Source organism: Anabrus simplex, chromosome 10 (genome assembly GCF_040414725.1).
Source record: "Anabrus simplex isolate iqAnaSimp1 chromosome 10, ASM4041472v1, whole genome shotgun sequence".
Lineage (NCBI taxonomy): Eukaryota > Metazoa > Arthropoda > Insecta > Orthoptera > Tettigoniidae > Anabrus > Anabrus simplex.
This window is the reverse complement of record NC_090274.1, coordinates 4,002,551-4,025,777: the sequence shown is the minus strand read 5'-3', so window position 1 is coordinate 4,025,777 and position 23,227 is coordinate 4,002,551. Positions and strand designations below refer to the sequence as shown.

Sequence of the window (23,227 nt, the reverse complement as noted above, 5' to 3'; positions counted from 1 at the left end):
GGAAAGTCCATTAAACAGCCGTGGCCTGTAATGGAAGCGATGTCTTTCTTTGATAAGTACATCAAGCGTTGAAAGATCTACAGTGACTTTCCGGGCTTGGGAATAATTATAATTTCCAGTCGGAATGCTGCTGCTCTACGTTCGAACCTTGCATGTTCGAATATGACAGGTATGCATATTGATAGAAATCTTGTTAATTCTTTCACTATATTCAAACCGGCAATCAGTTTTATTAACTTTTCAGAGTTTTCGACATTGGTGTTACAGAAGTCGAGCTAAAACGGCTTTGATGTAACTGTTTTCTCTTCCCCACTGCTGAGATGACTGGAAATCTGTCAGACCCATCTCCCAGTGGTAAGACATTGTGCTCTTCAGTGCCACAAGAGTTAATTGCTGATTATTTAAAATTAATGGCAGAGAGTCAAGCAAATTAACACAAGATGAATTGTGATAGTGCTGACTTTTTTTCATTATTCTTGGCCGAGAACTTGAGCTGTCCAAAGGCATAAAAGACAGAAGTACTTTAAAAAACATGACTGTCCTTACTTAAGGTTAGGAGAAACAATTCCTAAATCAGGGCACTGTAATATGTTTACATTTTTAATTGTGTATATTTAAAGATGTAATACGTGAATAGCAAAACTTGCATTAGTTTTTGAGTACCGGTAATGTTAGTCTTGAAATATAATAAATTTGCCCATCTATTGCACCTGCCGGTGAAAAGAGGTACTGGTAGTCTGCAGTTTGATCCTGCAGATCTTGGGTACAACATTGATAACCCCTTGAATGTTGAAGTACTCGCATGTTGCCTAGAATATTAATCTGCCAATCACCGTCCTGTACCTGGCCGTCCATTTCTTTATCAGTATAATTTAGTCCGAGAATTAACTTTCAGTATTAAGAAATTGTGAAGGCAGTTGCTTTGATTATATTGTCCACATTTTTGGGCTTTGCGTTTATATTCAGATGAAAAAATGCCAGCGAGAAACCAAAATACCGAAAGTCTTTTCAATGCGTGTAGCGGGGGAGAGTTAGATCCTCACGCCTTTAAGCTCGTTAAGTATGTTTTAAGAGGAAACGGCCTCATTGTCAACAAAGTAACATGGCATTGGGTTTGTCGAATTCGGAAAGGGATTAGAGGTAGGAATTGGGAACAAACCATTGTAAAGTCTACGTCCAAATTCTGATTGACAAAATATTCCTCCATCAGAGGGTGATCTAAAGCTCGAATATTAACATAACTACATAAGTATACTCCCTGGCACATAAGGGTTACAACCTTACTCTTTCTTCCCTGTTAACACTGAGGAGTGATTTATAGTTTTTCTTTCTGTCTGTTGGGTGTGTTCAGTGTCGCTAGCCATACAGTTAGACCCTACTTGCCGATACCATTGTACAGTTACTGTTAATCTGGCACGTTGGCACTATACAGTCATGATTTATTTTGTGATTTGCGAGAATTACGTATTGCCACTGCTGTATTGTTACTAACACTAGTGTTACATTTGCGAGTATAATTAAAGCACATTTTCTTCTGTGGTATTGGAAGTGTCTGGGTAATACCAAGTATGTAGAATTGTGGCATGTTTGAACGCAGCCTTTAATTACGGTCTTATTTCGTCTAATACTTGTGTATAGAACTCGATTAGGATGTCTAAGAACCAAGGAAAATCTGCAAGAACTCCTCTAAAAAGGAGAATAACATTACCTCCTCTACAAAGATCAGTTCATTTCAAATGGAAAGAAATTTCGTTAACCTAACCTAACCTTGTCATGACTTTGGCACGGTTTCCTGACTTTGCCTTTGTGTATTCTTACAGCGTGGTTTCTCTTCAGTCCAACAAATAACAAATTTCATGAAGGGAGTTGAATTATTTACGCTAGGTAAACACCGAAGAATACGGTTATAGTAATGCATATATCAAAATAAAGGCAGCAATATATAACATTAAATTGAGTATTTCCATAATTCCTCATTAAGCTTGAAAACGAACTTAATTATGAATATCTTGATTGATCATTTATCACTTACTTGGGTAAGGGAACCATTATTGATGCATCGAGATTAGTTTGTTGATGGTTATGTAGCTGATGAGCATAGGGCTGCAATATTTGCCTTTCATTGTATAGGCTTACGTGACTAGTACTAGAAAACAGTAATTAGCAACGCAACTGCTGAATGTTTTCTTATAATTAAAAGCGTGAGTTACGTATTTACGGTCTATAGCTTCAATACAATTTTACGTATCCCATTGCATGTAGAAGTGTTGTGTAGTGCTTGGGAAGGCTTCTTCAGTAGGCAATGGTAGATACTGCTCATGAAGTGCATCCCAGATAGCAAGTGGTTTCATTCATCACCGGACATTTCCCAATCCTGTAGTTCCATGCAAGTCTGAATAGAACCACCAGTTGCTAGAAAACTGAAACAGAACAGTGTTGATACTCTATTTCTTAGCATTGACAGATCACTAGTTTACAGAAACATCGTACATGAGTATGATAGCTACTCGAATACATTGGCAAAGGAAATCGTACTTATTTTGAGTAGAAATCGGAACACAAATCTCTATAGTGTCAGTCTCTTCGTGTTTCATCTGCATGTACAAAAAATGAACTGATGAGAGGGCATTTCCTCACATTTCTTGCTGCAGATTACCAAAATTGCCCTGAGATAACCTTTGATTCAAGGGATCAGTCTACCATCTTCTGCACAGTTGTTTATTTTGCCTTTTTAGGTACAGTTCCCAGGAGCAGAGACTTCATGTTTTAAGTAACATGAATTTCACAAGCATGTTATCTGATTCCATTGCAGTATTAAAAAATAAGACAGCCTGAAACCCAACTTTCCTGCTAATAGCACAGTGGATACCAGATTATGGTTATGTTTGTGTTATATGATAAAAGTTCTTACAAGTGGTAACGAAAAAGCTAAATACTGTTATAAATGCCTTTATTGTAAGGTTATTAATACTGAAATACTTTGTTGTTGTGAAACAATCAATATTACGTTCATATCTTAATGTCTAAAAAGAAATCTAAATTTGAAGACACCTCCAATTTTCAAACAAAAAATTGGATACCGGTATGTATTTTTTTTCTTGGTCTGGAGTAATTAAGTAAATATATTCTTTTCACCAAAAGTCCCTTACATGATTTGCCCCTAGAACAGTAAGGTGAGAAAAGAACTATTAAAAATTTCTAATATCAGGACTTGGAAATGTTACTAAAAGTAACAGCAACATATACTTTTATAGTTATTTTGAACCACTTAGACCTTTTCCACATCAGTGATGGCGATAGCGCACTAAGACGAAGTACAGTACAGTCAGTGCTAGGACCATTATTGTTTCTAATATTTATTAATGATATGGGTTATCTTGAGTTTACTGGTAAGAAATTCCTGCTTGCAGATATATTTATATTTTGACAGCAGTTGTGAACAAAAGATTATGGAGTATATGCAAAAAGATGTAGACATACTATCATGGCTGAACAAAAATAATCTAGTAATAAGCACCTCAAAAACAAAATACATGATATTCCGTAAACCAACACAAATGATCAATACCTGTAATGTAGTAAAAATTGGCAACGAGCCCATTGAAAAAGTAAAGCAGTTTGCATATTTAGGCCTGGCTTTAGACAATAACTTAAGTTGGAATGAGCATATCTCAAATGTAAAGAAAAAATAATTAGTGTAATTGGAGTACTAAAAAAGATTGAAGGACTATGGAATAAACAACCAACACTTAAGAAACATACATACCTCCCTCATACATTCACCTTATGTACATAAATATAATATGGGGAAATTGTACACAGAAAGCTGTAAAGAAACTAGAAATACTCCAAAAGAGAGCTTTAAAAATTATGTATGGACTTATTTATTTATTTATTTTATTTATTCACGGAGCACAAGATACAGCTACACTGAGCAAATTTCACTAGAAATAATCCAAAAGAGAGCTTTAAAAATTATGTATGGACTTGATTTACTTAACCATCTGTGGAAGTTTTTCAGGAAACATATTACCAGTACAATGCCAGCTTAAATACCTACTCATGCTTTATGTTCAGGTATAAAAAGGATTTCTGTCAATACAGAACTACAATACAGCAAATATATTCATTCCCATAACACAAGATCAGCAAACCAGTTTTACAAAGATTCCACAAACACACCAGATATGGTGTTGAAAGCATTTCTTATTCAGCAAGCACAGCCTTTAATAATCTACCTCCAAAATTGAAACAAATCTAAGTTGTACAGATTTTAAAAAGTACGCAGGTACTTCCTTGAACAGTGTGTTGGAGAATAAATCGATAACCACTGTGTACCTATTTTTCCACCTACGTTTATTTTGAATATCCTTTTTTTCCATGTAAAAAAGTATGATGTAAAGGAATATTTGTAAAACATTCCTTGTTATATATGTAGGCCTATGCCTTATCTGTTAACTGAAACTAAAAGCTGCGTAAGACAATACTTGGTATGTTCAAACACAATTCCAACATTTCATATGGTGTTAAATCAGTTCTAATTAGAATAAAATGCAGCTCAGTCTGGATTTTTCATTGAAAGGAGAACTGTTAAACTGAATAATGAAATTAAGTTTTGTACAAACCAAGCATGTTTTGAGAAAATATAACATTTTAATTTCATTTCATCCAGCTGAAATTATAGGAATTATTTAAAAAAAGCAATTTATACAAGTTCTGTTGTCTTATTAGCTATTTCTTTCCTTCAATTATTATAAAAATTAGCAGAAATATGCACAAAATAGTTCGTCCCGGCTAACCTATTTCCGTAGTGCCACTGCGAGTAGTGGAGAATTTGCATTCGGTACATTGTGAGGGTGGTTTTTTTTCTAAGGTCATGCATACTGACGTGTGATTCACCCGCTTGCTGCGCATTCGTCATTCTGGCAGTCTCCCTAGTGTCTGTTACTTTTAGTGTGTAGTCAAATACTGATTAATTGTATAATCACACCGTACATCCTTTTAATTGCAATATATGTACAATAGTGTTCCTTTCGTGAAAGTTTTCTATAGTATTGAATCAAAATCTATTACCGCACTTAAATTGGTAAACTGTCAATGTATACCTCTGTCAGTGTTCTTGAGACCAAAAAGCTTTTCTTACTTCAGTTTAGATTTATATAAAACCCCGTCTGCTAATACCCACAAACCCAGATACTGTTTGCTGTCTGTATATTTTTGCCCCTGCACTTTTAATTCCCAATTGCTGCTATACCATTGCACTATTTTAACTTTTTAGTCAACATAGGACTACTTTAGTCAGGTTTATGGAGGTTTTTCTTTTTGTCAGCCTAATACTGCTTCATCCTTTCTGAACGTAATTTTCTTTCTGCTTCTGGAATCACTCTTATTCTCTGCTTGTTGATTTTAGTCTAGTTTAGTGTTTCTTTCAATATCTGGAGTGTACTTTTGTATTTTAAATCTTGTTATAATATGTAACTCTCTCATGCCTTCTTTAATTTCTGTGATCCATCTAATATTCTTACTCTTCCATAATTTTTCTATTTTTCTACTGATTCTATTTTTCTGGTGACTGTATTAGATGCCCTAAGAATGTGATATTAGTTTCTTTTTCACTGTCCTTGTGACTGTCTCAATGGAAGCTAGTCTCTAGACTGTTTAACTGATAATTTTTATTTTTATTTAAACAGGTTCTCACTATTCTCCTTTCTAATTTCAGCACTCTTATCTATTGCAACTGTTTGTTGTAATTTGTGGCTGGGTGACTGTTTTGTAGTGTTTCAATTTGGTTGCTATTGAGATTTATATGTATTAGTAACATGCTGGATTCTCGTTCAGGTGTGATTTCACCTGAATATTTACATTTTTCTACAATTTTTATTTCTTGATATCCCAGCTTAATTTTGTTTGTAAGCGGAAGTTGGGTTAGCATAATTTCTGTTTTGTTCAAATAAAATTTTCAGACCAATATTTTAAGCCATTTCCTGTAAAGATTATCTTGTTTCCTGAATATTATTGGCCAGAAGAGCTAGATAATATGAAAATCCTCGACAGTTCAAATTTACGTTATTCTTCAGAGTTCCAATTTTTATGTTAAGAGTTCTTATACCGTTCCTAGTGCAGTTAAAAAAGGTGAGTCACCCTGTCTTAAACCAGTCGTTACAAGAATGGTTAATCAAGTTTTCCTCTGAACTTAATTTTAGAAATTGTATTACAGGAAGTTAAATGTGATTTTATTTCTACACTTTTATATTTTCATAATACATTTATAATAATTTCCATCTATAGATTTTTAAGTTATTGTCCCAAACTCTTCTTTCTGCCATATTGGTTTTTTCTGCTCAGAGAATCGGCTTCATTACCGTATCCAATTGCACAGCAAGATGTACTTCAGATGGGACCTCTCATTCTGCATAAACTAATAGACAAATGAACATTCTGCTTGTCAGGTTAAGAAGATGGGAAGAATGCCAATGTAATTGTGAATACAGTAAAACTTGCTCAAAGCAGAAAGTCTAAAGCGGAAACTTGTCCAATGTGTACGAAAGTTATGGTCCCGGCGAACTGGATATGGCTTTGCACGTTATTTATGTTGTATAAAGCGGCATCTGTTCAACGTGGAAACGAAAAGAAATTATGAAAATAATTACTGTATAATGCGGAAATGTTCTTTACCTGTGAAATTTATTTAGGCATACCCAGCACTGCAGGTACGTAAATATTTTGCCAGGAGAAGAGTCAGGTGTTTACAGACCACAACACGCTGCTCTGAGTTCCAGGTTTCGCAAATTCCTGGTAGAATGGGATTTAAATTTAAACTAATTTCCAGACTCTTGCCATGGTTCGTGGAGAGCTTTATCTTGATGTACAACTTGAGCCCAATTCTAAGGTAAACAGTTCCCTTTGTGTCCTGTCAGTAAATTTGTCAGTTTTGAAGACGGCACAATGTCTAAGAAATATACGTCACTGACGCTGAATTAGAATGAGAAAGTGAAAGTTATTGAAGAGTGTAAAAGGAAAAGTTGTCTGTGCATGAAATTGTCTTGTTTCAGATGTGGAAGAACTCAAGTTTGAGTCTTTAAAACATGAGGACGACATTACTAATCTAAGGTAACAGACAATGAAGAAATGAGGGATTCAGTGTGAGAATGGTTCGTCAGTGCCCGTTCAAGAAACCTTCCAGTTAGTGGACCTATTTTACAAAATGAGGCTCTTGCTGTTGCTAAATCACTTGGCAACACTGCCTTTAAAACATCAACTGGGTGGCTGGAGAGTTTCAAAACAAGACACAATATAGTATGGAATGAAGTCTGTGGGGAGTCCAAAGACGTAGCAGAGTGGAAATCGAAGCTGCAAAATTTAATTTCTGGCTATGAAACTAAGACATTTTCAACGTCGTCAAAACAGGATTGGTTTTTCGAAACTTGCCTTCAAAGTCACTTGTGCTTCATGGGGTAAAGTGTGGCGGGGGTAAAATGTCTAAAGAATGACTTACAGTACCATTGTGCAGTAACATGGAGGGGGAAATGGAGAAGTCCCTGGTAATCAGCAAAACCAAGGTGTTTTAAAAACTTGGACTTGCACAAGCTTCTGGTAACATGGAGCAACGGGAAAGCCTGGATGATGAGTTCTGTAATGAAAGAATGGCGGGACGAATTTAACGATAGGATGAAGGAAAATCGCAAAGTTATTACTTTTCTCGACAGTGCCACTTGTCATGAATTCTACGATGATACAAAAGTTTCAGATCACCTATTCAATACACATTGGGTTCTTAAAAATTAAGATTTACATCTTGTCATTCTAATTTAAACGGACATGTTTTGCCCATTGTATGGGCATCATCAGCTGTAATCTCGTGATTCTGATTAGTCAGTGTTGCATAAAGAAATTTTATAAAAATTAGGAAAGTTGTAAGTTCCTAAATGACAATTTACACAATTAAAATATGTGTAAAACTATGTAAGAGTTAAATGAGTAATGTTGGTGCAATCTTGCATTAAAAACTTTAAAACATTTTTAAAATAGCCAAACTGTCCTTATTTATGTAAATGAGTCTATGGCTAAAATTATGGCCTTGAGGTACATATTAAAATGAATGGAATCTGGTTAAAGGCAACCCAATTTGAAGTTGAATGGTTACAATGATCCTGAAGTGGCTTAATCATTTAAGACATTATTTTTGTAGAAAGTTTATAGTATTAAGAGTATACAGCTGTGTGACTGATGGAGTTATTGTTATTAGACCCATATTTGTGAGGTGCATCCAGTCTTATTTTTGTTGAAAAAAATGATAAAAGGTTCACAGCCGAGTGTTGCTGCATGTCTTTACTAGCTGATGAAATTGTTTCTTCGTTGTGCTAATAGTCAAATGGGAATGCTCATGCTTGTTGTTGGCTATAGCTTGAATGTTGAGAACGACTTCATGGATGTGTGGTGAAGAATCTGTAATGAAAGGAGGGTAGAAAGACTTAAGGTTTAAAGAAAAGATGGCTATATTTGGCAGGAACGTGTGTACATTGACTTACCTTCTCAATTTTTGTGCTATGAACTAGTTGACTTTGCAGTGTCAGAACGAGTAATTTGAATCAAAATAAAATTCTTAAAAATCTTAAAATAACATCCACAAAAGCTCCCACCATTCCATTAAAGGAAACTCCCTCCACCTGTCTCCTCTCCCGCACCACACCGCTCTCCCTCAATTCCACACAGATACAATACAAGAAATGAAAGTGTCACTCGTTCTGACGCTGCAAAGATAACTAGTTCATACCACAAATTGAGATAGCAAGTAAATGCCCACCCAGTTGATGCAATATGACTGAGGCACACAGTCTTCGTAAAAGGTAATACTATAATCAGAAAGTCAGTGAATCATAAGTGAAAACAAATTTACAGAAACTTAAAAGGTGCTGTATGCATTTGCTAAAAACATGTCACTAAAATGTACAAGTACATTTTTAAGAATGAAAATGAATGTGGAAATAACAAATTACTTGCCATTAATGGCTGGCACAGGAATTATGCTATGGCCTCCACAGATCTGAGTCACTGGAACCCTCCAGTGACTTATCACTGTCACTATCTCCAATTCCCAAAGGGAACTAAACTTTGAACTCAATTCTGCACTATCCATTGACTTTCCTGTGCCTTACATATTACTGTTGGTGTATGGTGCATGAAGTTTCTCCAGTCATCAGCACTAACATTCACCACAGCTTGACCTAATTGGTTTTCCTCTTTGGAAACTGTGACCTGGTTATTTTTTTGTGGGAACATAATCCACACACTGAGTGAAATAGCCTTACCACATGGTGAATTGTGAATGTGCACATGTTGGCAACAGTTTTGAGACCGCACTCTACCGATATAAATGGCAGCTTGGGATTGGTTAGATGTGTTTCCTTGCACAACCAGTAGATGGTGCAAAAACTGGCCAAGACTTAAATTTTGAAATGTCATGAGCATAATAACAGTAATCTGTTGGACCATATTATCTTATCATTTCAGTCACCTTCCTACATATTGCCATTTTTTGAAGTGTCAGATCCCTTCTCCCTTCCATTTTTCTCTTATTAGTGTTATGTAGAGGATGGTTGCCTAGCTGTCCTTGCTCTTAAAATAATTGCCACTACCACCACCAGAGGAGAGAATGACCCAGTATCACTTTCAACAGTTTTAATAGCATGATTGTTTATACAGGACAGTCTCTCTGTGGCAAAGAGATGAGCAAGCAAAGATATGGTAATCTAATTCATTACTATTATCCCTTCAAGCTGGTATTAAAAGTTAAGCAAGTTTTACCCTACAGTGGTAAGAAATTTTAGAAAAAAATCACAATTTTACATGCTGTCGCAAACATTGCTATAACTTCTAAACGGTGTATTTGATTTTGTTCAAAATAAATGGATATGCAGTTCATATCATGCAGATGTTTCTACTACATATAAAAACATGGCATGCAATGTACAAAATGCCTAATTACCTTGTTGGAATAAAATTCTAATGAACAGGCGCCCATGACCATTCGGGTGAGCATTTACTTACATCACACGTAATATTCTGCTGTGCATAATCATCTTCACTACAGCTTTCATTATCACTATGCTTATTCTCATCACTACTTTCACCTAATGTGTTTGAGAGCTGCATTAGATAAGTACACAACATGCGAAGGCGGCACCATGTTTATGACGATCAAGGTTGATGAAACAAATCCTTTTTATGCCATCATATTGCCAGATTATGGTAGAAAATACTGTGATGTGAGGCATGTTCAGGTTGACAACCACCAGATGGCATGCAGATGTAAATCTAAAACATCGCTAGCCTAGTCTGTACAGGTATGTCAATCCGCTCCTGGCTTGTTTTGTAGGTCCGTACATGTATAAGTCGAACCGGCTTGAGCGGTTAATATGGATATATTTTGTGGCTGAGGTCTATCTTGAATTAGTCCTAAATTTAGAGTAAACATTCTTGTCTGCACAGGAAGCACAGCATGGTAACCAGGCACTCCATTCTTGCTTACATATGCATGCTTCTGTTAACATACTTTCCTTCTGTGATTCCCACTGACCTTATTTCCATTTCCTGAATTATTTGGTTATTTGCTTCAGAGGCATTGCAGCACTATGGAAATGTAGAAATTTGTGAATAGTTCGGTCATAACATTTCTTTTTTTTAAGATATGTCTACTAGAAATATCCGTTGTCCAACAGCATGTCGCCATACTGACAGCTGACATGAATGTTAATCTAGTGGAGGAACGAGATGTTCATTCAACAAGAATTCCACTTGTAAACATTCATTCTGTACGATTCTAACCAGCTCACTGTGCTGCTTGACTATATTCTATCCAGTCTGCTTGGGAACAAAGCATACCTTTCCCCAGTCCACCAGCTGAAGTGCTGGTAACTTCTCGCTGCCTCTCCTGTTGAACATGGCTGGGTAGTGAAAGTATATAATTTGAGTCCTACTGTAACCTGACTAACCTTGGCTAATGAATGATACAACATAGCTGGATAGGACGAGTGTAAAAATTAGAATACATCCATAGTTGTAATATTGACGACAATGAATATGTAAATATTAGATTGAAACCTAATTGTGTTGGGAGAAATAGTGACAAAAGGCTGACTTTAAATATGCCCTGTTATTGGTGCCTCCTAGTGGTGAACTGAACTGAGTAGTACGTCAATGCAGGGTGTATGCCTCTCGCTAGTGTGCAGCGGCAGACGACTTTAACCCGCACTCTAGGTACAGGCAGTGCTTAAAGGGAGAAAGTTTGCAGAATTCATCAGGGGAAAATTCCCTCGCGCATTGGACATAATCTAATGCATACAGGAAGAGCGATATTCAGCTGTTTGTTGTGTCTGAAGACTTTCGTGCAGTCATGACAGCAGCTAATGCACAAGGGCTGTGCGTGTATTACGTGAATAAAGTGTGTGAAGACTTTTCTAAAGGATGTTTCAACCGATCCTGTAAGTTGAAAGTCGTACTGAAACAAGCATGTTGCCTTCAAAGCACAAGGAGCATTCCTGAAGCAACAAACAGTTGAGTGGGCAAGATACCTTAGTGGAAGGTCTATTGAAATAAAATGAGTGCTAGAATGTGAGGCAGCTAACCCACGCAGACATTGAACCAAGGTGCTTTGTGTCTGCCTTTATTGCATGAAAATGAGCACATTAAGTTGCATTTTTTGTTCATGAAGAATTATATATAGTCCAAAAAATAGGAAAATGAAGGCGGCTAATATCCATTATTCAGCTGAAAAATGTCAACTCCAAATTATCAAATCTGAAGTGAAATTTTAAAAGTGTGATTCTCGGATTAAATGCTGCTGGGCACGGTGGCATACCTGTCTTTTCACAAATATATCATTGGCTCCATTCTGCCGACCATAACACATTAAGTAGTTTGACCCAAGGAATTTTCCCTATGGTGTGGAAGGATGCCCTCATTCCGATCCTGAAAAAGGATGCACCAAGTATTCCTTCAGATTACCCAGAAGTTTCTATCTCACCACCCCTGTCCAAAGTGCTGGAACGCCTGGTATATGAAAAATCTTATGTACCTACATAAATATACTTTACTAGACTGTTACCAATTGAGCTTTAAGGAAAAAACATAGTACCATGATAGCTCTGCTGAAAGTGGCAGATTACATTTAAATATGCATTGGACAACAAACATGTGACAATACTTACTCTTAGGTTTCAGTAGCGCATTTTATACTGCAGATCCAAGGTTGCTTCCTTCCAGATTGAAGTCCTTTAACTTTGGCCAGAAATTGCTGGAGCTTTTCTATTCTTACCTCAAACTGCCAGTGGTGTGTTGTTGCAAATAATGAATGGTGGCAAACAAAAAATATTGGTGTCCCTCAAGGGTCACTTATACTGATTTGCAAATTTATCACAACACTAGAACTAATATGTAATGTAAATGCTGACCTTGAGGTAATTAATGACTATGCAATTAAAAACCACCTTAAAATAAACCCCCATGAAATAAAAGCCATTATCATCGGTACTTCAAAGAATCTTCACTTTTTAAAACAAATTTGCATTCCTCCCGTAATGTTAAATACTGCTATACCTTATTGTGAATCAGTTTCTAACCTTGGAGTTTTTATAATGGAAACTTTAAACTGGTCAGTGCAAGTTACGAATATCTATAAAAAGATGTATTGTGGCTTGCACGCCTTAAAATGGTTCGGAAATGCATTCCCTTGATCACTGAAAATTCATCTTCAGTCATTATTTCCCATTTTGACTACTGTGATGTAATTTTTATGGATATAACAAATGAATTAAGCATGAAAGTACAACAGTCAAAATACTGGCCTTAGATATGCTATAGATTTACAGTATAAAGCTTGTTTCTCCCTACTATAAACACCAGGCAATTTGGCTGTGCGTTTAGGGGCGCGCAGCTGTAAGCTTGCATCTGGGTGATAGTGGGTTCGAACCTTGCTGTTGGCAGGCCTGATGATGGTTTTCAGTTATTTCCCATTTTCACACTAAGCAAATGCTGGAGCTGTTTCTTAAGGCTATGGCTGCTTCCTTCCCAGTCCCATTGTAGCCATAAGACCTATCTGTGTCGGTGCAACTTGTAAAAACAAAGCTTGATGATCATAATCATCTTCCTTCCAAGTATTGGGTCATGTGTCCCGTTAGACAGGCTGATAGCAAAGGATCTCCTTCGGTAGTCTTCCATATTCCGTCCTTTGAATGTGGCGTTTCCAGTTTTCTCGGTAATCATAGATGTAATTAATTACTGGTTTCACATTCAGTCCTTTAAGCACATCTTCATTTCTTATACGATCTCATTTTGCATAGCCTGCTGTTCTACGCATGAGCGTCATTTCACATGCTGTAATTCTGGAAATGTCTTGAGTTCTTATTGTCCATGCCTCACTGCCATAGCAAAGGGTTGGTCTGGCTAAAGTGTAATAAAGACGTAAGCGTGTGTTTTTGGACAAGAGATGGCTTCATGATATGATTTATGATCCCTGTTCTGGTAAATTTGGTTATTTTTGCAGAGATATCAATTTCTCCTTGGTAAGATAAATTATATCCCAGATAATTCAATTTGTTCACTCTTTCCAAAATTTTATTATCTAAACAGATTTTACTGGGGATAGGGTCCTTCCCCTTTGCTCTTTTGTGGTGAAATGATCATGTCAAATTTTGAAGAGACTTTCTGGAGATTACTGACCACTGAAGATCTTCTGATGTTGCTGCCAATGCAACAGCAGCAAAGAGTGTGGCATCTGGATGTGAGATCTGCTGACTGGGATTGATCCATGCCTTTCATGCCTCCATTCCTGTTATCAATTTTGAGGTTTTTTATTTATTAGCTGTGGATTTTATTTTCATGTTGCAGTTGCAATGCTGCGAGAAGAGCCTAAGATGGAGTCTGCTCCAGAATTGCCCTTGGAACGGTCTGGTGCAACAACCCGCAGATACAAACCAAAGAAGTCGAAGAAGTGTAAGCGTAATGATACGTGCTCAGAATGTCCGAAGGATGATACTGCTGGTCCAAGAGGCCACAAAGGTATGGAGAAGACTGGAAAACAAGTTATATCTGGGGTTGTTTAATGCATAGAGCAGAACTTGTACTTGATTTATTCAAGTCCTTTCACAAGGACTAGGTCACAAACTGAGCTGAGTGTTTGTGAGTCTGTCAAACATGATAGTTGCAGAGTTCGAACACATTTTTCGATCCATTTCTTCCAGAAATCTGAGTTTTTTTCCAGTTCTTGTTTGGTAGGAGTGACAGTTTCTCTATGGAGAAAGTATGCTGGTGTGAAACATCAGCCAGTTTCATCTTGAAATGATGGCAGGTTCTATTCACATACCATGGTACCTGGCGCTTCATCTCCTTTTCCCTAGATTCTTCCTCACACACTGTTTAACTGTGCCAGTCATGTGCATCTACCATCCTCCCCACCAAAGCAGCGTGTGGGACCATTCATAGCACACAAATGGTCTTCAATCCTCTCTTCTCTCAAAACATCCCAGTACTTTGCTAACCACTGGATTTCGTGGAAATTCAATGCTTCTTAGTTGTCCAAAGAATTGGTCCACCCACATAAACAGCCAGTCATTGGCTGCATTTTATAAAATATGGACTTGCTCCTAGAATTGAACAGACTGCCCACTATGACAAATTCAGTCGCAAAGAAAGCAAGATTCCTGATTCAGTCGTTGGGCTAAGTTTACTATGTACCTGTGGCAGTTTAGACCAATAAAGTATTGGGAACGGACAAACGTATTAAGATGTTGGCTATATAGGCCCGGGCATCAAGCAGCAAATATTGAGGGGCAGCACAAATTCACTCTGAAACGTGGCCTTGCAAGAGAAATGTTTCCTTCTTTTCCCCTGGAGAGCTTCTTAATTTGTTCAGTACATTCCTTAAGGCAGGAATTTCAATAAAAATGCATGGGACATTATTTATATTTTAAATTGGTTTCAATTGATACTTTCTTTAAAGAAGTCGTATACAGCAGCACAGTTGAATGTATTCTATAGGTAAAAATGTGCTGCCTGTACCAACGGCGTTTTCTCAGGGTATGCAAGTTGTCAATACCTAAATAGAATTGAAAGGAAAATAATAATTTTATTTCATATTTAAAAATGTAATGTTACCTTAGTGTTTCTCTTCTCATTAGTTGTTCTGCTCCACATACTTGCCACTCTGACCACCTCCCGGAACCGCCTGCCAGTCTCTCACGCTGCTAGGTTGCTGGTAATGAGATCGATAGCTGCAGTCGCTTAAGTGTGGCCTGTATCCAGTAATCGGGAGGTAGTGGGTTCGAATCCCACGGTCGGCACCCCTGAAGATAGTTTTCTGTTTTTTCCCCATTTTCACACCAGCTGAATGCTGGGGCTGTACTTTAAGGCCACGTCCGCTTCGTTCCCATTCCTAGCCCTGCCCTGTCCCATCGTCGCCATAAGACCTATCTGTATCATTGTGACGTAAAGCAACTTCTAGAAAGAAAATAAGTCGCTGGTTTAGTTTCAAATGACTTGACAGTTTCACTCCCTTGATCAATACATGTGCGCATACTCTCTCAGTATACCTGGCTCATGCTTGCTAAACCTAGCCAAGGTGTTCTTTTAGCTTCCATCACCTTCGTGTTGATTTTTGTTTGAATATGTTAGCTTTACATCTCAATACATTAGTTTTTGGATACGCTGAAGTGCCAAAATTGTCCCGCAGGAGTTTTACGTGGCAGTAAATCTACCGGCACAAGGCCGACTTATTGACCACATGTGAACTCTACTGGACTGAGAGGATTATACCTGCCAAGTTGGGGTCAGAAGCCCAGTGCCTCAACTGCCTAAGCCACTCACTCAGCCCGGTTATTTGTTTTAAAGTTTCGTGTGAGTGTATTATTGCTTATGCAATCGAGTATGATGTTTAAATGTTTTAATACGGGTAGTGAAAGCGTAGTAAAACGGTAGTTTCTCATCGCTTTCTTCTAGTGAAAACAGAAGCAAGTGATAAGTCTGTAGCAGACCATGCCCAGCCATTTTTAAGGCTGGCGACAGTGGTTTAATTTTCTGTACTTCAGTTTTGCAATATTAGATTTTACAATGGGAAAGTGACTGAAATGGCTGAAGTACATATTTCACCTTTGAAAGTAAATTGTAATTATTTCCAGACTTTCTTTCTCCAGGTCTTTCTATTACATTCATTTCATAATCAGAATAATCTGGTAAAAGAAATGGTAGGTCGGGGAGTGGAATGTGTGAACGTCTGGCCCAGGAAACATCACTGGTTTGTATTTGCAACTTTGAAAGATTTGTTAATAATAAATATAGATTTTGCTGTCACCATTAGAAGAATCACCAGCCACCACTGCCAAATTGGGACTCGAACTGACTAACCGCGGTCTGAGACCTTCTAACCTTGACACTGTAACGATTGTGGCCACCAGGCTGGCTCTGAGGGGAAATATATTTGTGCTGAACAATTAATTTTTTTTTCTCTTATGTAGAATGAAACTTGTATGAGTAGTCTGACTTGCACATCTTCCTAAACGTTATAATGCATAGCGAGTAATGTTGAACTGCTCTTGTAGAAGTTCTTCACTGGTGTTCGTTTCTGCTTTGCATATGAATTTCTTGTTGTCCTTTGGTCTTGATTGTCAACATGTCTTGCTTTGCAATTTACCTTAATTGCATATCCGATACATTGAAGAAAATGCTAAGTATTATACCAATGTAAACAGATTGGTTACCATTCTTACTTTGCTATTTAATATACATGTGCTTAAATTAAATTCCTGATATTTTTCTAGTTGCCAAAAAGAAAGCTGCAAAGAAAGGGGTGACTGTAAAAGTTCTGAAGAAGAGAGGTGAGTTTATAAATTCTTTTATAGGGTTTATATTAAAGTAGATGCTAGCAGTAGACTCATTTATTAAGCCTTGTGAATCATAGGACTTCACAAAGGGATTTTGCAGTAATGCAAGGAATTAATATTTCGTTGGGAAGTTCTCAGTAATTTTGACATATCTGCTACTGGTTTGAGTTCCCTCCAAATGGGTCATTTATTTTTGTAAAATTCATTGACTGACATACAGGAGTTTTATAAGCAGTTATACGTGGCTGTTACCAGCTTCTTACTTCAACAGGTTTATAAATATACTTATGATGCAGTAAGAACATATTAACTTTTTAGGATTCTTGTGAAAACATCTTTCATTTGTTAATCTATTAAGGTGATGGCATATATAGAGATGTGTAACATAGGAGTAGAAAATGATTTGACTGAGTAAGTTGGCCATTTGGTTAGCTGTGAGCTTGCATTCGGGTGATAGTAGGTGTCAAATCCCTCCGTCGGCAGCCCTGAAGATGGTTTCTCCATGCTTACATTTTCACACCAAGCAAATGCTGGGGCTGTACCTTAAGACCATGGCTGCTTCCTTCCCACTCCTAGTCCTTTCCTATCTATGTATCACCATAAGACCTCTGTGTTGGTGCAGTGCACTTTAAGGGGCTGTACAGTACACATTCCTAAAATAAAGGTACTTGAACAGCCAGCTCCTGGAACTGCCTTTCCGGATTTTAGTATTTCCAGTATGTTTTAGAACACATTTCCTCCATGTAGGAAATATTGTCTTGTAACTGCTTCTTGGTGAAAGACACAGGGAACAGATAACGTGCTGCCCATGTAGCTTTCAGAAGTCTTACACATTGGGTCTACTTAAATACAGATCTGAGAATGTATTGAAAATTGGTGTATCGTCTCTTCCCTGTTCTGTGGATGTGAAACTATCACTGAGTTATGAAGCAGCTAGGACGCTTCCTTCATCAAAAGCTCAGATGTGTTACGAACATCAAGATATGGTCATTCTTCATATCATTGTTGACCAACTCCAGTTTCCCAGGTGTAGTATACGAGCCCCTTCCATTTTGTTCTGTCCATGAGCCATTCTTTGTTCACAATCCGCTCCCAATCGTTACCTCTGTCCTCTACATCCTTCTTCACTAAGTCTGTCCATTTTTCTTTAGGTTATCCCACTGGTCTCTTTCTCCTGATTTGTTTCATACTCCTTTCTTGCAGACCTGTTGGCACTCATTCTTTTCACATGACCAAACCACTTCAGTCTTGCCTTTTGGATATTCTGGAGTAAGGAGTGTTTAAGTCCTATGTCTTTGACTTTTTCATTCCTGATTTTATCCTTCCTGGTCTTCTGGATTGTTGTGCGTAGGAACTTCATTTCTGCTGCTTGGAGTTTCGAGTTGTCCTTTCTTGTTAATGTAGCGGTTTCCAGGCTGAATGTGAGGATAGGGTTGTAGTATGATTTATACAGTGTCTTCTTGGTTTTGAGTGGTACTTGTTTATTCCATAGTAGCCGTCTCACTTGGAGGTAAAAATGTATTGCTTTGCTGATTCGACTGTTTACTTCATATTTAGCTAAGTTATCCTTGGACATTATACTACCCAAGTACTTAAATTCTTCGACACTGTCCAGCTTAGTGCCATTTAGAATGATTTCTGGCTGATTGTCACCCTTCTGTACCTTCAACACCGTTTTAGCCTTGTTGATGTTTAATCCATATTTCTCAAACTCTTGACTCCACCCCTGCAGTCTCTCTTCATCTTTCTGAGTTACCCCAAATTACATCATCTTTTTAAGTCTTGTTGCCCCTTTTCTTTTAGTGCCTTTAATATGGTATCCATTACCAAATCGTCTAATCTCTGCTAGAGTACAGGAATAGATTTCACAAGAACAGTTGACACAGAGGATAGGCTTAGTTCTTTGATGTTGAATTAGCTGTGGATACTGTCCAGTGAACTTGTAGTTGTCTAGCTATTGCCTGGTTGTCTGCCGGGTGATTTTCTATTTTCACAGAGTAAGTTGGCTATGTGGTTAGGTGCACACAGCTGTGAGCTTGCGTTTGGGACCTGGTGGTCTCGGAACTCCACTGTGAGCAGCCCTGGAAGTGTTCTGTAGTTTCCCATCTTCACACCAGACCTTAAGACCACAGCCACTTCCTTCTCACTCCTACCCTTTTCCTATGCTACAATCGTTACACCTGTCTGTGTCGTGGCAACGTAGAGCAAATTGTAAGGAAAAGTATTTTGTTTGGAATTAAGTTGCTGTAAAGATTAATGAAAATTGAGCAAAAATAGAAACTGTATTCATAAACATATTTAAGATTCAGAAAATGTCATTGTTAATACAAATGACCTGGATTATAATGCGGGTGTAAGCAAAGAGAAGGGTTGTTTTTTAAGGAAATGATGGATAAATTCACTGATAATTTGAAGACAATGCTAGAAAATAAAGTAAATGTATCTTTCTTGTTTCAGTGCAAAAGAAAGCAGGTAGTGTAACAGCTAACCTGAAGGCTAAGATGAAGATGAAATATGGCAAGCATGACGGTGAGTAACTCTTGTTAGTGTGAAGCTAACAATGAAAATTCTTGAATATCGTGGCCATGCTGTGTGAAATGGCCCCAAGTTAAGACCATGAATGGCTGTGCAGGTTATACACAATGAGTTGAGAGGGCTGAGGAATAAGATGACATAACACATCTCCATGTACTGTCCTTTCATTTTGTTTGTTCCTCCCAACGCACACTGACCTAGCTCTTTTTTTTCAAGCCACGTTGTTGTAAGGGGAAATGAGTTAGGTGATAAGGCAGTTGTATTGTCCCGTTGCCGTACAGGGTTCCTGCCAGGCCACCCCTCTTTGCAATAAGCTGAGAACAATTCAAGGAACATTGTGTTAGGATTGGCGATGGTATAGAAATGCACTCCTGTTTACTGAAGTGAGAAGGACCTTCTCCCTCCCATTGTGTACTTGCAGTGGTAGTATGCATCCTAAAGGAGAGCATCGACCTGGCCAATCTGTGCTGTTGTCTAAAACTTCAAAGCGCCGTTTCACTTTTTCTTTTTCTTTTTTTCATGATGATCAGTCTGTAGAACCATCCATTTTATGAGGGATGGTGGCTTGTTTTATAGTTCTTAAACATGAAGTTTCTTAGTTATTTCTAACTCATCTTTTATTGTGAATTATGCTTTTTTTCCCTGTGATTGTTTAATTTAGCTTACAATTGAATATGTAATTTTACTTTAAAGTGTGCATTATTTTATTACATTTTGATTTATTTTTATAATTTTATACATAATAAACACTGCAAATTAGATCTGACATTTTTAAATTCATAATTAGACGAACGTACGATGCACCCACGGTATCCCCTGCCTGTCATGAGGCAACCGAAAGGCGTGACCAAGGTATGATCGAATCAGGACCATGAGACTACTTGTAATTAGTTCCATCATGCAGGAAACCATGGGTCTCCTTTATTTCAGTACCACTATGTTAGGTACACAGTAGGTTTGTGATTAGTAGCAAGTGTGTGTGAATCAAAATGAGTTTTACATAGTATCTGTGGTTAGTTCCACTACATGTGCAATACCACGGGCTTCAATTGTAATTAGTACAATTATGCGAGGAACACCATGGGACAGTGAGTCCCTGTGATTAATACACCTATGTGAGGAACTCCATAGGTTTGTTGCCTTCCAGTAGCACTGGAATGTGAAACTCCATAGGTCTGCGTTACATGTGCGTATTATCTGTGAGCAGTACTATAATTTGTGGAATGTGCAGTTCTATGCTGCGGCATGGCAATAAGTACTATTACGAGGGGCTGATGACCTGGATTTTGGCCCCCCCTTTAGGCCAATAAGCATCATGGATTCAGGATTGTGCTTTAGCAGGTCCTTGGTCAGTAATACTATTGTTTAACGCTAGTTTCATGGTCGATATAGATGTTGATTCCCATAGGGAACATGAAGTATTTGTCCTGAATGAGTAAATTATACCAATATAATGGTCCGTTATTGGACATTATAAATATTTCATTTTCCCCTATGGGAATCAACATCTATATCATCTGATGGCCAGGCAGGCATCAATTTTCGGAAATGAGAAAAGTCTCTCATAGTGCATTGGCACTGCCGGTGGCTTCAAGTAGACTATGCAGTGGCCTCCACAGTTGCACTAAAGATAAAAATTTCATTGTTCCGTATTGAAATTATTGATGTTAAAAATTAAATAAATGGAAAGGAGGTTGAACCTCCTTTCCATTTATTTAATTTTTAACAGTTGCACTAGGCGTGCATCTTGGTGGGTGTGCTAAGTACCAACTGATGAGCCCAACTTGGCTCACGGGGGCAAAACTCAGGCAACCAAGAATGAGTTAGCTGGAAAATTTATGAAGCCCAATAACGGTCCATTATATTTGTATTAGTTCTATGGTCAGTAATACTATTGTTTAATGCTAGTTTCGGGGAATGTGAGGCATTGCGGGTGGGATCCACTGATTGTTTTAAATTCATATTGATCCATTCATGCATCACTTCTTGAATTCTGGTCAGTGGATGATTTTGGGCTTTTAAATTGTCATTACATTTAGTCTAATTTTGTGCAGTTAGATGTTGGGCCGCTTTAAACAAGTATAATCTTACCTCCTTGTTTGTCCTGTGTTCCTAGCTTTATCCCTTTCTCTGCCTTTTTCTTATATTTATTCCACTTTATCCTATCAAATAGGGATTTGAAAGGGATTCCGAAGAGGGAATCAGAACTCGGAGACTTGGCGATATTATTTTATCAGTCTGCAGATGTGGAGAAATGGCTGAATCGTATGGAGTCTTGGAGTAGTACAAGATAAAGAAAAATATCAAACAAAAGTAAAGGAGTGCAATTGAGTAGTCGGGCGATGCAGGACGTATTAGATTAGGAAAGGAAAGAGAGGAATATTGTTACTTGGGTTGAATATTAACGATGGCGTGAGTAAGGATGACATAAAATGCAGACTAGCAAAAACAAGGAAGGCTTTTCTTAACATAAAAAATTTGCTTATTTGGAACATTGGTACAGGAATTAGAAATGCTTTAGAATTTTGCATGGTATTGCATGGAAATGAAACTTGTGCGATAACTCGAAGATGAAGGGAAGGTATTGAATTGTAGTGTTACAGAAAAATGCTGAAGGTGAGAGATGTATGAATGAGGAGAGATTTAACCAAATTGGTCAGAACTATTCAGTGATATTTGATCAGAAGAGATAAAGTAACAAGGTACATCATACTTGTTCAGTTTGTTTTTGAGGGAAGTGTAGGGGGTAAAGAAGGTAAGGCTAGACCAAGGCATAAATACGACACATATTATAGCAAATGTAGTAGTTATATAGAAATGAAAATGTTAGCACAGCATAGGGTGGGATAGAGTGCTGCATCAAACACATCTACAGACTGATGGCCTAAATGTCATCTTACACTTCCCACATTAGTACTGTAGATCTGTCAGTATGACCCCTCCGTCAGTGTCGAACCCTGTTATCCTAAAGAAGGTGGGAAACAAGAGGCTAGCCAGGAGCCGAGTACAAACTGATAAAGAATTGGTATTGAAGTTTCACCTGGAGCACTTCATTGGCGTAGAAGCTTCAGGGGCGGATGAAGTGAGGATGATGCTGAATGGTGGCCATGATTCTCAGGAGGTCCTTCACAGTGAGCAAAGGTGTGCACGGGTCTTTTGTTGTAACTATTCCTCCAGGTTGGGTCTTAACTTTTCTGTTGCCTCGAAACTTTTTTTGTGATCTTTCTGGGAGTTATGCATAGTGTCAGTCGACCAGAAATGTCATCTTCTGCAGATTCCTGGCCTTCCTTCAAATGTTATTTGGTTTCAAGCTTGGTTGAGAGGCCCTAAATATTAAAGTGGATTCAGCTGCTGTTTTGCACCTGAAGCATAACATGATTCTTTACTCCTTGTCAGCCATTTTGAAATATGCAGCAGGATATGAACAACTCCGAAATGCTTGCAGATTTGAGGATGCTAGTTGTCAGAATGTTCGAAAACATAGCCATGAAGTGTGAGAACTTTGCATGGTTATTTGTTCATGTGGAATTTTCTAATTTTTAGAAATTCTGAATAGTACCTTGTGTATGAAGATGTAGATTGCTATTGTCCTTTTGTTTCAATGTGCTACTGACACATTTCTGTTGGTCCTTCCCTGGCTGACCTGTTATTGTGTTCATCCTATTGTTTGTTCCTGCTCTCTCTGACTTGATTTGTCACTTGTCTGTTCCTTTCCTGTATTCAGACATTTAAGATGTATCAGGTAGTGTTCTGTGCACATTGAACAGATGTTACCTCCAGAACAAAATATTGAATAGATATGGGAGTCACATATTCTAGCA

The 23,227-nt window shown here is 37.7% G+C and overlaps 1 protein-coding gene across 1 annotated transcript in view; it reads left to right on the top strand.

Annotated features, from left to right (window-relative positions):
* LOC136882464 (zinc finger CCHC domain-containing protein 10) overlaps positions 1-23,227 on the top strand; it is a 44,249-nt gene that overhangs the window by 1,937 nt on the left and 19,085 nt on the right. The window contains exons 2-4 of the mRNA XM_067155124.2: positions 13,885-14,055; positions 16,809-16,865; positions 19,329-19,400. Of these exons, the coding sequence (XP_067011225.2) occupies positions 13,890-14,055; positions 16,809-16,865; positions 19,329-19,400 (295 nt within the window). The 5' untranslated portion in view covers positions 13,885-13,889. The remainder of the gene's footprint in view (positions 1-13,884; positions 14,056-16,808; positions 16,866-19,328; positions 19,401-23,227) is intronic.